The sequence below is a fragment of the Phascolarctos cinereus genome, unplaced genomic scaffold (assembly GCF_003287225.1).
Source record: "Phascolarctos cinereus isolate Bilbo 61053 unplaced genomic scaffold, phaCin_HiC Scaffold_7;HRSCAF=346, whole genome shotgun sequence".
NCBI lineage: Eukaryota > Metazoa > Chordata > Mammalia > Diprotodontia > Phascolarctidae > Phascolarctos > Phascolarctos cinereus.
The window spans coordinates 44,012,899-44,025,869 of NW_027556180.1; the positions used below are offsets into that span (position 1 = coordinate 44,012,899).

At 44.8% G+C, this 12,971-nt stretch overlaps 1 protein-coding gene across 11 annotated transcripts in view; it reads right to left on the minus strand.

Annotated features, from left to right (window-relative positions):
- The window catches only part of MCF2L2 (MCF.2 cell line derived transforming sequence-like 2), a 362,380-nt gene that overhangs the window by 215,005 nt on the left and 134,404 nt on the right, over positions 1-12,971 (minus strand). For 10 of the 11 annotated variants that reach the window (XM_020980835.2, XM_078147605.1, XM_078147604.1 and 7 more), the window contains exons 7-11: positions 10,194-10,343; positions 7,749-7,873; positions 4,452-4,566; positions 2,904-3,023; positions 1,571-1,762 (exon numbers count right to left, since the gene is read on the minus strand). In XM_020980835.2, the coding sequence (XP_020836494.1) occupies positions 1,571-1,762; positions 2,904-3,023; positions 4,452-4,566; positions 7,749-7,873; positions 10,194-10,343 (702 nt within the window). Of the gene's footprint in view, positions 1-1,570; positions 1,763-2,903; positions 3,024-4,451; positions 4,567-7,748; positions 7,874-10,193; positions 10,344-11,843; positions 12,096-12,971 lie in introns of those variants that run through there. The other variant, XM_020980844.2, reaches the window with a different exon arrangement.

Here is a 12,971-nt window from a genome sequence, read left to right on the forward strand (position 1 = left end):
TGATCTTTGATGGGGAAAAAATTGCATCTTTATTTTCACCAATCTCTAATTGAAATTTAACTTTTTTCTTTCCATTATGAATACATAAATACAAAAATATGTTAAAAACCTGGGTTCAAATCCTGACTCTGACAAAAAGCATTTATCAAATGCTTACTATTATTTCTCCTCTTCCTCCTATTGTTACTACTACTACTACTACTATAACAACTGCTGCTGCTGCTGCTGCTACTACTACTACAAGCTAACATTTATATCTCCCTCACTAGGTGCCAGGTACTGTGCTAAGCTCTTTGCTATTACTATCTCATTTAATCCTCACAACACCCTGAGTCGGTGGGTGCTATTATTATCCCCATTTTACAGATGAAGAAACTGAGGCAGACAGCAGTTAAGTGATTTGCCCAGGGTCACATAGCTAGTGTCTGAGGCCACATTTGAACTCAGGCCTTCCTAACTCCCGGCCTCAACCCCAATCCACTGTGTCACCTAGCTGCCAGCCCCTGGAACATATGTAGCTCTAGAGTCTTTTCAGCCCTGTGGTAAACCAGAGATAATACTGAACTTGGAGCCAGGAAGATGTGAGTTGAAATCCAGCCTCAGACCATTTTTTATTCAGTTTCCTTATCTGTAAAGTGGAGATAATAATACTATAGTTCCTATTCTTTACACCACTCCAATTCCCCCGTTATTGTGAAACTCAAATAAAATAATGGAGGTACAATGTTTTGCAAACCTCCAAACCATGTGTCAGTTAACACCACTTTTTTTTAAGACATCACATTTACTCCTTGTCTAAACATAACAGAAATGGAAAAAAAAATATCAGAACCTAACAACCACCAGCTAATTTCCACAATCTGTGTTCCTTCTGTGTGCATTATTCCTTGAATCTATTTAAAATAAACACATAATACAATAATTTTATTTCTCCCTTAAAAGAAAATCTATTAAAGTGGGATTGAGGATTACTGTTACTGATAACAACAATTCTCTGATCTGTGAGGTTCTCAGGGCTGTTTACAGGAACATATGGATCCTTGATCTACAGATTTCAGAGTCTGCATCTTCTAACCCTTGCATTTTACAGAAAAAGAAACTGAGTCCCAAAGGAGGTTGAATAATTTGGCCAAAAACTACATCATAGATGTAGAGTTGGAAGGAACCTGAGAGACCATCTAGTCCACCTGTCCTCTGAAGAAACTGACCAAAGTCACACAGGTAGCAAATAAGAGAGGTAAGATTTGAACCCAGACCTTCTTTTTCCAAATCCAGTGTTTCCCACTGTCCCACACCGTTATCATCATTCCTTATTTTATATAAGAGGAAATGAAGGCCTGGAGGAATGGAATCATCTGCCCCGGATCACATAGCTAATTAGTGACCTACAGACCAAAGCTGGGCTCTCCTACTGGCTGATTCACTCAAGGCCCAAAAGGCAGCCAGTCCAGTGGATGAGTGGGGAATTATCAGCCTCAATGGGGAAGGCATAGAAAGAAAAGTCCACAATCTCTTTTTCCACACTGAAACCTTCCTAAGAAACTGGGCATGGGCCCTTAGCTCTGCTCACCGCATCTAGCTGCTTATGCATTTCCAGGGCCTTCCCCAAAATGTCACACTTCTTCTTGGCCTCATTGGTGAAGTCATCACAGATGCGCCGGAGCTCCACACACTTGGGCCGGATAGAGTCCACAGCATAGTGGTTGCTTTGGATAAGTTGGTCACCGGTCACTGCCAGGGCCTGGGCCTTCTCCAGGGGCTCCTGGGAAACAGAGTCCAACTGTCAAAAGCTGCCTAGTCTCAGGGGTAACCAATGGGGTGGGGGGAGAACTTTGACTTCGGAGCCTGGAGGTTCTCGCCTAGGCCTGAGTGCATGGATCCAGACCTCCTTCTCTTTCTATATGAGATATGTATATGTATATGGAGCATATATGTGTATATGTATACATATGTATGCATACATAAAACTTTGTATGCACCATGTATTTACTTACTTCTGTACATATTGCTGCCCCAGGTAGAATGTAAGCTCCTTGAGGGCAAAGACTGACTCATTTCTGTCTTTTCATCCCCTGGCACATAGTAGGGGCTTAATAAATTTTGTTAAGTTGAGTCAAATTGGTTAAGTGGCTGGCTATATCATAGACACTCAGGCCCATTCAGCACATGCAACCCATAATTCTTGTCGATTAAACGCAAGAGTTAAGTCAATTGGTACAGCATCTCTGACTGGATCTGCATAGAGCTGGAGGAAATCACGCAACAAAATTCCTCCTTTCCTTTCTATCTGTCTGTCTATCTATTTATCATTCATCATCTATATCTTTTTATCATGCATTCATCTGTATAAATGTATCTACCATTTATCTGTATATCTATCATTCATCTATATCCATCATACCTATCAATCATTTATCTATCTATCTATCTATCTATCTATCTATCTATCTATCTATCTATCTATCTATCTATACATATATAGAAATCTGAACTGGATGTCCTGTAGACATCTCCATCTCAACATGTCCAAAACTTTCCCTTCCTCCCAGCTTCCATATTGCTCTTGAGGGTACCACCATCCTCCCAGTCCCTCAGGTTAGAAACATTGGTATCTATCTCACCCTCACCCTCACATACAACCTCTTCACCACACCTCCCGATCATGCCCCCTTCTCCCCTCTGACAGTGCCCCCACCTTGGTGCAGACTCTCCTCCCCGCACGTCCTAATTATTGCAGTGGCTGCCGGTGGGTCTGCCTGCCTCCCATCTATCCCTGCCCCAATCCGACCTCCTGGGCGGCAGCCACGGTCACTCGCGATTCGCAGACAGACTTGTGGAGAGGCTCAGCCTGTCGCTGACCCCAGCAGGGCCTTTCCCAGGACACCAACGCCTCTGGCACCCACCTGGCCTCTCCTCTCCAGCTGCTTCCTCTCCTTCAGCAGTTGTTCCACACGTGCCACGCTGTTCCCAATGACTGTGATTTTTGCCTGTACAGACATTAGGCTATCCAGGGCCAATTTAACCTGAAAACAGAGTGAGATAATTCAGAAACACACCTGCCAGGGACCATGGAAGAGGGATAAAGGACACTCGGCTTAGAGAAATCACTTCAGCGCACCCTGGATTTGCACTGGACCTGTGATTTCACTGGTCTGAGGAGCTCCTGCTGATAAAACTCCCTCTTCTGTAACTTACCATTTGGAGAGTTACCCGGGCAGTGAGATGTTAAGTGATTTACCCAGGGTCACATGGTATGTGTCAGAGGCAGGACCTGAACCCAGGTCTTGGGGACCCTAAGAGGTCAGCACTCTCTCCACTACACCATACTGCCCTTCATTGTGTATAGCAGCATTTATATGTATTACTTTACAATTATTGACTTCTTTGTTCCTAAAAACAACCTCTGGGAAGTGGGTGCTGTTATTATCTCCATTTTACAGTTGAGGAAACTGAGGCAAAGAGCGGTGACATGGCTTGCTCAGGGTCCTCTAGCCAGTAAGTGTCTGAGGTTGGATTTGAATTCTGGTCTTTCTGACCGGCCTGAGTGTTTAATCACTACACTACCTGGCACAATTACCCAGATATACAAAGAGGGGAAGACCCCAGAGCCTGTCCTCTCCACTTTATCATTCTGCCCCCAATCTCAAGTGGGATTTGTACCCAGATCCTTGGACCCCTTAGCGACTGCCCAAGCCAGTGACTTTATTCCCTGGACCTCAGTTTTCTCATCTGTACAATGAGTTCCCTTCCAGCTATAGTTCTGTGAGCCTATGATCTATGAGGATCTTGGTTCAAAGGATTCCTGAAAAAGCCTGGCAGGTTTCCCAGTCACCTCCACCACCACCAGGAGGGTAGCAGGCTCTGCTCCAAACCTCCTCTCATGAAATCCCCGATGCTGAGCTATTGCAGGTGCTTCTGTTAAAAATAATAATAATAAAACCACAGAGAGTCTTTTTTTCCTTCTTAATTCTATATCCCAGATGACTGCCTGGGAAGGAAGGATGGTCTGGTTGTCTGCTACTTTTCACTCTCCAGATGTAACATCGAGAATGTTACATTAGCTTTATTCTGAAGGAAGGGACTGTCTTTCCTTCTGTTTGCATGTATATACCACAGTGCCTGGACACCCAGTAAGAGCCTAATAAATGCCTGTGGACTTGGCTAGTGCTGGGAGGGACCTTATGGGCTATTTAGCCAAATACCTTCTTTTACAGACAAGGATGGGGAGGCCCCAGTTGGAGAATGGACCTGCCCAAACCCTCACAGGATTCAAGCTGAGGTTCCTGCCTTGTTCTCCCCTAGCATCCTGCCTCTCTATTCTAGGGCAGAAGAGAGGCTCTGGCACCTAGGCAGGACTTCAGAAGGAAATGAATGGGGGAGAAGGGCCTGGACCAGTTTTGCCCCAGAGACTGCCCCTTCCTGGAGGAAGAAGGGGGTGGGAGAAATAATACCTCTCGGAAATTGTGCTCAAAGTGCCGCAGCTGCAGGCATTGGTTTAACTTCAGATAATGCTTAGTCCAGAACTGATCAAAGGCCTTTTCTGTCTCATCCAGCTGAGCGAGTAACCTAGGAGAAACAGAGGACAGCATGTGTGATGGCGCCTGTGTATTCCCAACTGAGGCACCTAGGGTGAAAAACATCCCAGCCATAATTCCAACTGGTGCCACGTCCTCTACCACAAACATGTGCAGTCACTCACGTCTCTAGGGGCCTTCAGGGCTTACAAAGCACTCTGCCAGCGCCCTCCCCAGTACAACTTCTTAAGGTAGGTGCCATTATCATCCCCATTTTATAGGGGAAGAAATGAAGGCTGTCACTCAAGTCGTAAGGGTCAGACCTGGGACCAAGTGCCTAGGACGTGGGACCACAACCTCTAGAGCTAGAAAAGACTTCAGAGGCCATTAAATCTCACCCCTTCACCTTCATACATCTTCATCTGTATATGGGGCCATATATTTGTATTATATGTCATGGGGTCACAGAGATCTTGATATAGACAGCTATTTACACATGCATGTGTGCATCTGTATGTATGCATGTGTGCAACATACCTGTGTGTATATATGTGCATGTGTATTAATAAACACATATAGGTATATGTGTATGTATGCATGTGTGTATGACTACAACATAGCTGTGTATGTATATATGTGCATGGGTATTAGTAAGTGCGTGTACATATATGTGTGTGTGCGTATATATGTGCATATATTTATATGCACACACATACATTCATGTGTGTATTGTTGTATTTACATGTACCTACATATGCCCACATGTGTATGCATATGTGTATATGTGTGTTTATTTATGTGTATATGTGTGCATGTGTATTTATGTGTATATATATACATGCAAGTGTGTGCATGCTATGCCATAGATATAGGAATGTGAGAGAAGAATCTGACATAAGAACTTGAAAGAGCTGAAGACATTGTGCGTGTGTGTGTGCATGTGTGTGCGTGCGTGGGCGCACATACTTTTTTCCCCTCAAATATTACATTTGGGAGAAGGGCAGCTAGGTGTGCAGTGGATAGAGTGCCAGGCCTAGAGTCAGGAACACTCATGTTCCTGGTTTAATATTTGGCCTCAGACACTTACTAGCTGAGTGATCCTAGGCAAGTCACTTAACCCTGTTAGCCTCAGTTTCCTCATCTCTAAAAGGAGCTGGAGAAGGAAATGGCAAACCACTCTAGTATCTCTGCCAAGAAAATTCGAAATGGGATCACAACTGAAAAAAATGACTTACTACATGCAAGGGACTATTCCTTTGGGGTAATTTCCCCAAATATTATTCATTTGGGGGATATTTTTCATCTAGATTTTCTATGGCTATTCTTTTTTTTTTTGCATTGGCAAGTATCTATTGAAGATATATGTATATATACATAAATACATACATATATGTGTATATATACATACATATAGTATGTGTGTGTAGACACATACACATATACGTATACATACATACACACATATCCACTACAGAATTCACTACAAATTGCTGATATCTGTTGATTTATTGCACCTGTGTTTAAATAGAGACGTTATTATGGTTGGAAGTTACCCCCATGTAACCCGTTTAGAGCAATGGTGCTTAGACGTGCAGACAGATCCCCTCAGAGGACTTTCAGTTAAGGGCAAACCATCTAGTAACGGAGGAATTAGAGATTGATTGTGAGACGCTAATTGATAACATAGGTAAATGCAAAGTAATAACCAAGACGTGTGAGGAAACAATAAAAGTCTTTTGAAAATGATTTTCTAAAATTCCTACTAGGCTAGGGATTTCTGAAAATGATTCCCATTCTCCTTCATATATGTGCATTGATTCATGATGGGCAGAAGAAAGCAAGAAGGAACCAGGGATATGTCAGAAAGATAAGTAAAGGGGAAGGACCAGCTTAGACCGGGAGAGGCATGGACAGCATTGTCATGAAAACTGTAGGGGACACAAAGCTGGGAAGGGTCCATCAATAACATCCTGGGAGACAGGATTCAAAATGATCTTGACCAGCGGGCCAAAGTTCTTAAAGGGTACTCTGTGGGGCCGTGGGGCCCCGAGAACCATCCAGGGGATCCCAGATGTCCAAACTATTCTCATAATAATACTAAGATGTTATTTACCTACCAAAATTCTCCTCCTTTTTCTGTGTGAGGCTGGATTTTCCTCATATACTTCAACCAAAACTACATATTGCAATAGATTAAAAGCAGAAGCACACAGAATACAGCTGCCTTCTATTAAGCCAGACATTAAAAAGAATTGTAAGAATAGTAATGATGCCCCTATTTTTTTGTTTTGGAAAACAATTATTTTTCATAAAAATATTTTATGTGTGTTGATAAGTAATGAGTTTATTGTTATTTTATTAAATTAATACATTTTAAATTTTTTATGAGTTTTAATTTCTAATATGGTAACTCCTGTATATATAACCCACTTAATCAAAAGCTCTTCAGGGGTGGGGAGGAGTCCTCAACAATTTTTAAGAGTGTAAAAAGGTCCTAATACCAAAAAGTTTGGGAGCTGCCAGCCTGGAGTCTTGGGCTGAATCCAATAAGATGAAATTCAATAAGGATAAATATAGAACTTTATTTTATTGTTATTGTTGCATCATTTCAACAGTGTCTAGCTCTTTGTAACTCCTTTTAGAGTTTTCTTGGCAAAGATACTGGAGTGGTTTGCCATTTCCTTCTCCAGCTCATTTTGTATAGATGAGGAAACTGAGGCAAAGAGGGTTAAGTGACTTGCCCGGGGTCACACAGATACTAAGTGTCTGAGGCCAGATTTGAACTCAGGAAGATGAATCTTTCTGACTCCAGGCCTGGAGCTGTATGCCCTGTGGCACCACTTATGGGCTGGACTAGAGCATTGCTGGGCTCCCTCCCAACTCTCAGATTTGGTGATTTGTGACTCAGCATCTTGTGGCTTCTCAGGGAGTAGGTCTAAAAGGGGAGCAAAGCCGAAGGCAAAGGCAGATAGGATGAGACATCATTCCACGACCTTCTTAAAGGTGCTCAGTAAAGCCCGGTGAGGGGTGAGCATGGGCAATGATGGCCCTGCAGTCACTTTCACTGATTCCTGAACCCATTTGGGGATGAGTCCCCTTAGTGTTCCTAGGACCCTAAATATTAATAAAGGCAGGATTTGTTTTTAAAAGGAGAGTGTACTGATGCCATCAGCAGGCATCAAGCCACTATAGTGTGAGGCAAAAGGAGAAGAGAGCAGATCCATGTTTCCCCACCTTTCCACCGTCATGACATTTTCCAGTTCATCAGGGTTGAGCTTGATAGCGGGGTTCTTGTTAGCTGGTTCTCGGATGCATGACAGTAACGTGCCCCCCTGGCTCCCCGCCAGCTTCAGCTCAGCCTGGGGAGACAAAAGACAAACTGACATTGAGCAAAAGAGATCCTTGTCAACTTTTTTTTTAACTGCCTGGAATGTTAAAGGTCGTCTATCCACCTCCTTTATCTTTCATATGTGGAGACTGAGGCACAGAGAGGGAATCCTAGATCCAGAGCTAGAAAGGATCTCAGTGGTCATCTAGTCCAGCCCCATCATTTTTTAGATGAGAGCTGAAATGATTTGCAAGTCCCAAGGGGAGGAAATGACGGAGCAACAGGCCCCTTTCCACTACACCAGGCTTTCTCTTCCTGGAAGCTTTCTCCCTGACTCTGTCTAGATTGATTTGCCTGAAGCAAATTTAGATGAAACAGCAAGGTGTGCCTTTGGGGGTACCTAGCCCCAATATCTTCCCCCTCTCTTTTTCTGGAGGATCCTTGCATGGCCCAGCCTAGGCTGACTCGATGCTCCTTCCCAAGCCTTCCCCAGACCTGCTTCTCCACGCCAGGGTCCCCTCAGGATCCCCTTTCTCATTCAAACCTACACCCCCACCACCACCACCACCAAAGGACCTGCCCTGTCTCAACTCTCAGTGGTAGAGCTAACATAACAAACTCATCCCCAGCTGAATGAGCAAATGCCACATTGCTTGGACCCAGCTGCCTGCTCCTCCCACCTCCCCCATCTTCAGAATGCTAAACAATATACTCATTGCCTTCTTCCACCCACAGGAGAGTACTGGAAGCAGCTACTATAGGCTGTGGAGAGCTGATTGTTAAATATTCAGTGTGATCACTGACACTTCACAACAAATCAGGGCTTGACTTATTTTCTTGGTGGTTGTCTAGACTTAAGAAAGCAATGGAGAAAATATTAATGAGGGGAATTAAACTTAAAAGTGTATCTTGTATATATTTTGTTTTCTTCCTAAAACTGGTTGTTAAACATTTATTAACACATGCCTGGTGAAGGATTACTAGAATTCCCATCTAATACAAGTTTATAATAAAAATAGTCTAGGATACTACTAATTTAGAGCTGAAAAAGTCTTTAGAAATCATTTATTCCAAGACTTGTACGGTCTGATGCTGAGTGAAGTGAGCAGAACCAAGAGAACGTTGCACACAATGACAGCCACATTGTGCGATGACTAATATTGATAAACTTAACCCTTCCCAGCAATACAAGGATCTTAGACATCTCCAAAGGCCTCGTGATAGAAAATGCTATCCACATCCAAAGAAAGAACTACGGAAGTTGAATTGTTTTTTTTTTCCTCTTCCGTTGAGTTTTGTTTCCTCTTTCTGATGGCTCCTCCTATTGTTTTTAATTTTTACTTATTACATCACTAATGTGAAAATAAGTTTAATAGGAATGTAAATGTATAGCCTATATGAGATTATGCGCCATCTTGGGGAGAGTGGTGGGGAGGAAGGGGGAGAAAAATTTTAAACTCAAAAGCATATGGAAGTGATAATTGATAAATCAAAATAAATTAATAAAAAAAGAAAAAAAGAAATCATTTATTCCAACTCTTGCTTTTTACAGATGGGGAAACTGGGGCCCAGGGAAGTACACCACATTGCACTTAACATGGGATGCTTCAGGAACCTGAGCAAGTCATGTCAACCTTCCCGGCCTCAGGTTCCCCATCTGCAAAACAGAGGTAATAACAGCACCCACCTCCTGGGTCTGTAGTGATACTCAAGGGAGACCAGAGGGAGATTATAGAGGTGGAAGGGTCATCGAGTCCAAATTCCTTATTAGGACCACTGAGGTTCTGGGAGGGTGAGTGACTTACTCCGTCACTGGGGCAGGAGGTGGCAGAGCCCAAATTTGAACTAGGATCTCCTGGTCCCAAAGCTAGTGAGGTGGACCATGCTGAGATAAGGCATGGTGGATGGCGTGTGCCTTTTAAAGTTTACCTAAATGTGAGTGGCTTATTTTTGTTACTTCCCCTCCTTCTGGCCTTGGCCCACTTCTGGTATCAGAAGAGGAGGGCCCAGAATGATCCAAGTTAAGGGCCCCCTTCTCACATATGTCCTCCCACCTTCTCAGGGACAGAAGTGTGTGATGACTAATGTGCCTGCCTGCAGCCACAGGGCCCAGTGCCTGATGACTGGCTTCGGGACTGTTGCTTCTCCCTCCGCTCCTGTCCCCCCACTTCAGAAGCCCCTCAGGATAATCGCCGGTTGTATGTTCACTGGAGGCAAAAGCAGACAAGGGGCCTCTCTTTTTAATCAGCAGTCAGCTTTCATTAGCATCCTGCAGCATCTGCAGCTGTTTCAGCCAGCCTGCCTCTTCCTCCCCCATCCTTGCTGTGCCAGAGCCCAGGCTGAGCACCCACCTTCAGCTTGCTGTGCTGCTCTGTCTGGGAGTGGAGGAGCTGCTCTGTACACTGGACATCATTGGGCAGCTCCGTCTCCGCCAGGTCCGTCCCAAAGGTCTGTAACATCTGGGCTGTGGTTTTCACTGTCACGGCAAAGTTTTCTATGGCCTGGGAGGTCAAAGGCAAGGAAGCTAATTAAAGCTTGTCAGGATGGATGGAAATAACATGGCGGAGCCCCTCCCCTCCCCTCCCCATGTTCCGTCCATTCCCACTGTCATCTCCAGTAAGGCCTCAGAATTCAGTAGACAAGAAGGAGGAGGAGGAGGAGGAGGAGGAGGAGGAGGAAAAGGAAGAAAAAAAGAGGTGGAGGAGAAAAAAGAAGATGAGAAGGAAGAGAAGAAAGACAGGAGGAGAAGGACAAGGAAGAAAAAGAGGAGAAGGTAAAAGAAGAAGGAAGAGGAGAAAGAGAGGATGAAGAGGAGAAGGTGGTGAAAGAGAAGGAGAAAGAGAAGAACTAGAAGGAGAAGGAAGAGAAAGGAGGAGAAAGAAGAAAAGCAAAAGGAGAAAAGAAGAAGAAAGAGGTGGATGAAGAGGAAGAGAAGGAGGGAGAGGAAGAAGAGGAGAAGGAAAAAGAAGAAAAGGAGAATAAGGAAGTGAAAGAGAAAGAAGGAAGAGAAGGACCAGAAGGAGAAAAAGGGGAAGGAGAAAGAGGAAGTGAAGGAGAAGAAAAGAAGTAGGAAGAGGAGAAAAAGGAGGAGGAGAAAGATGGGAATAGAGAGACTGAACCTATAATTTCATTGGTCTAGTGAACTCTTGGAAGGGTAAACTCATTGTGCATCCAACTGGACACCTTCTCTGCAATTTTGGGCCTTGGAGGGGCGTCAAAAGCCTAGAGAAGTGAATGACACGCCCAGAGTCCCACTGCAATAATAAAAAATAGTAACAACCACCACCACCACCATTTCTAGAGGTTTTCTTTTAAGAGTTTACAAACCACACAGCAGCCCCAGAAGGTAGGTAGCAAAAGCATTATGCCCCCATATTGGGGCAGATGGAGCAACCAAGGCTCACAGAGGTTAAAGCCCATTCCTGTCCTGCCACTCTTCCCACTGACTCTGAATGACAGCACCACAGCATGGATTCCCACTGGTGCTCTCCAGGAGCAAAAATGAATGAATTATCATGTGCCATGGTGGGGAGAGGCCAATACAACGCATTACAGTGGAAGGAGAGCTGGGGTTGGCGTCAAAGGCACGGGCTTTACATCCTGTCTCTGCTGCTTCCTACCTGAGTGACCCTCATCAGTTCAGTTAATGGCCTTCTCAGGGGCCTTACATGTAAAAGAAAGGGGGTGAATGGGATGGCTTTGACCCTCCCCCCAGCTCTAAATCTGGGCCTCAGTTTCTTCCTCTGAAAAATGAGGTGGTTAGACTGGATAGCTCTAAAGCTAGAATGTTAAGATTAGGGGGGTTTTTTGGTTGGGAGAGAGAAAATAAATTCTTAAGTGAAAAAAAAATTAAATTCTAGGCCCATGAGAGCAAGCAGTGCCCTCAGAATGACTTTTTCTTCTCACTTTCCCATTCAAAAAGTTTATGTGTCCTGTGCCCCTTCCTCACCTCCCCCTTCCCATTGGTACCCTCCCCCTCGCTCACGTGCTTTGTCACTCACTAGGTCTCAGGTAAGAAATCTGTCCTTCAGTGAGAGCCCTCCTGAGACTCCAGGTTAGCGAACAACTCTTCTGGTGGGAATGTCAGGGGTCCTGGCAAGGCCAAAGCAGGAGGAGGGAGGAGGGACATGGTGTGGGCAGGAGACCCTGCTTCAGATTCCCTCTGGTCCCTCTGCTGCTTACAAGTCACCAAAGGATGGGGAGTGTGGAGATCAGAGGTTTCTCCTCTAGCGAGTTAACACTAGTCATAGATTCTGTCCCTCATCTCCATGGTAACTAACACAGGACTACAATAGGCATTTGAGGGACTCTCTAAGGTCATCCAGGCTACCCCCATCTCCTTTTACAGAGGAGGAAAGTCGGGCTCAAGGATGGGAAGTGAATTGCCCAATGTCACACAGCTCATGTCTGGGGGGGATTTGGACCTCAAGGAAGATTATGTTAACCCCCATTTTATACAATGTCCACAAAAATCAAAGGGGTCACACAGCTACTGCCTGAAGCTATATGTGAACCCCAGGCGTCAATGAATTCAACATCCTCATTTGACGAGGAAACTGAGGGCCAGAAGTTAGGTGACTTCCCTAAGGGTTTGAACCTAGGCCCTCTCCCCTCCCTCTAGTCCTTGGAGGGCCAGCCTTGGAGAGGTGGGCCCAGACCCAGCCTGCTCATCAGACATTCCCTCCACTGGCCAGGACAAACCATCACAGTCCCATCCCTAGGGCTCCAAGGTTGAGAGAGCCCAAACCCACCCAGGGCAGAGTCTGTGGTTGTTCCATAGTCTCAACCCCTCTTCCCCCAAGCAAGGTGGGAAAGAAGGCAGATAGTGGCAACTGTAGTTTTAAGAAGCCTTTTTTCTGCCCCTGCTGCCTAAACTGGAAGCCTGCCCATTAAGAGGGAGCTGTCCAGTTGTTCTGATCTCCTTCCTCCCAGCATCTGGTGGAGTCTCTGTCAGAAAGGACATGGAGAGTGTAGGGGGTGACCCAAATGGCCTTGAGTCCATGTCACATAAAGATGCCTTGAAGGAACAGGGGGTGTTTACCCTGGAGAAGAGAAGAGAAGCCTCAGACACTTATTAGCTGTGTGACCCTGGCAAGTCACTTAGCTCCTGTTTGCTGCAAGGAAGGAAG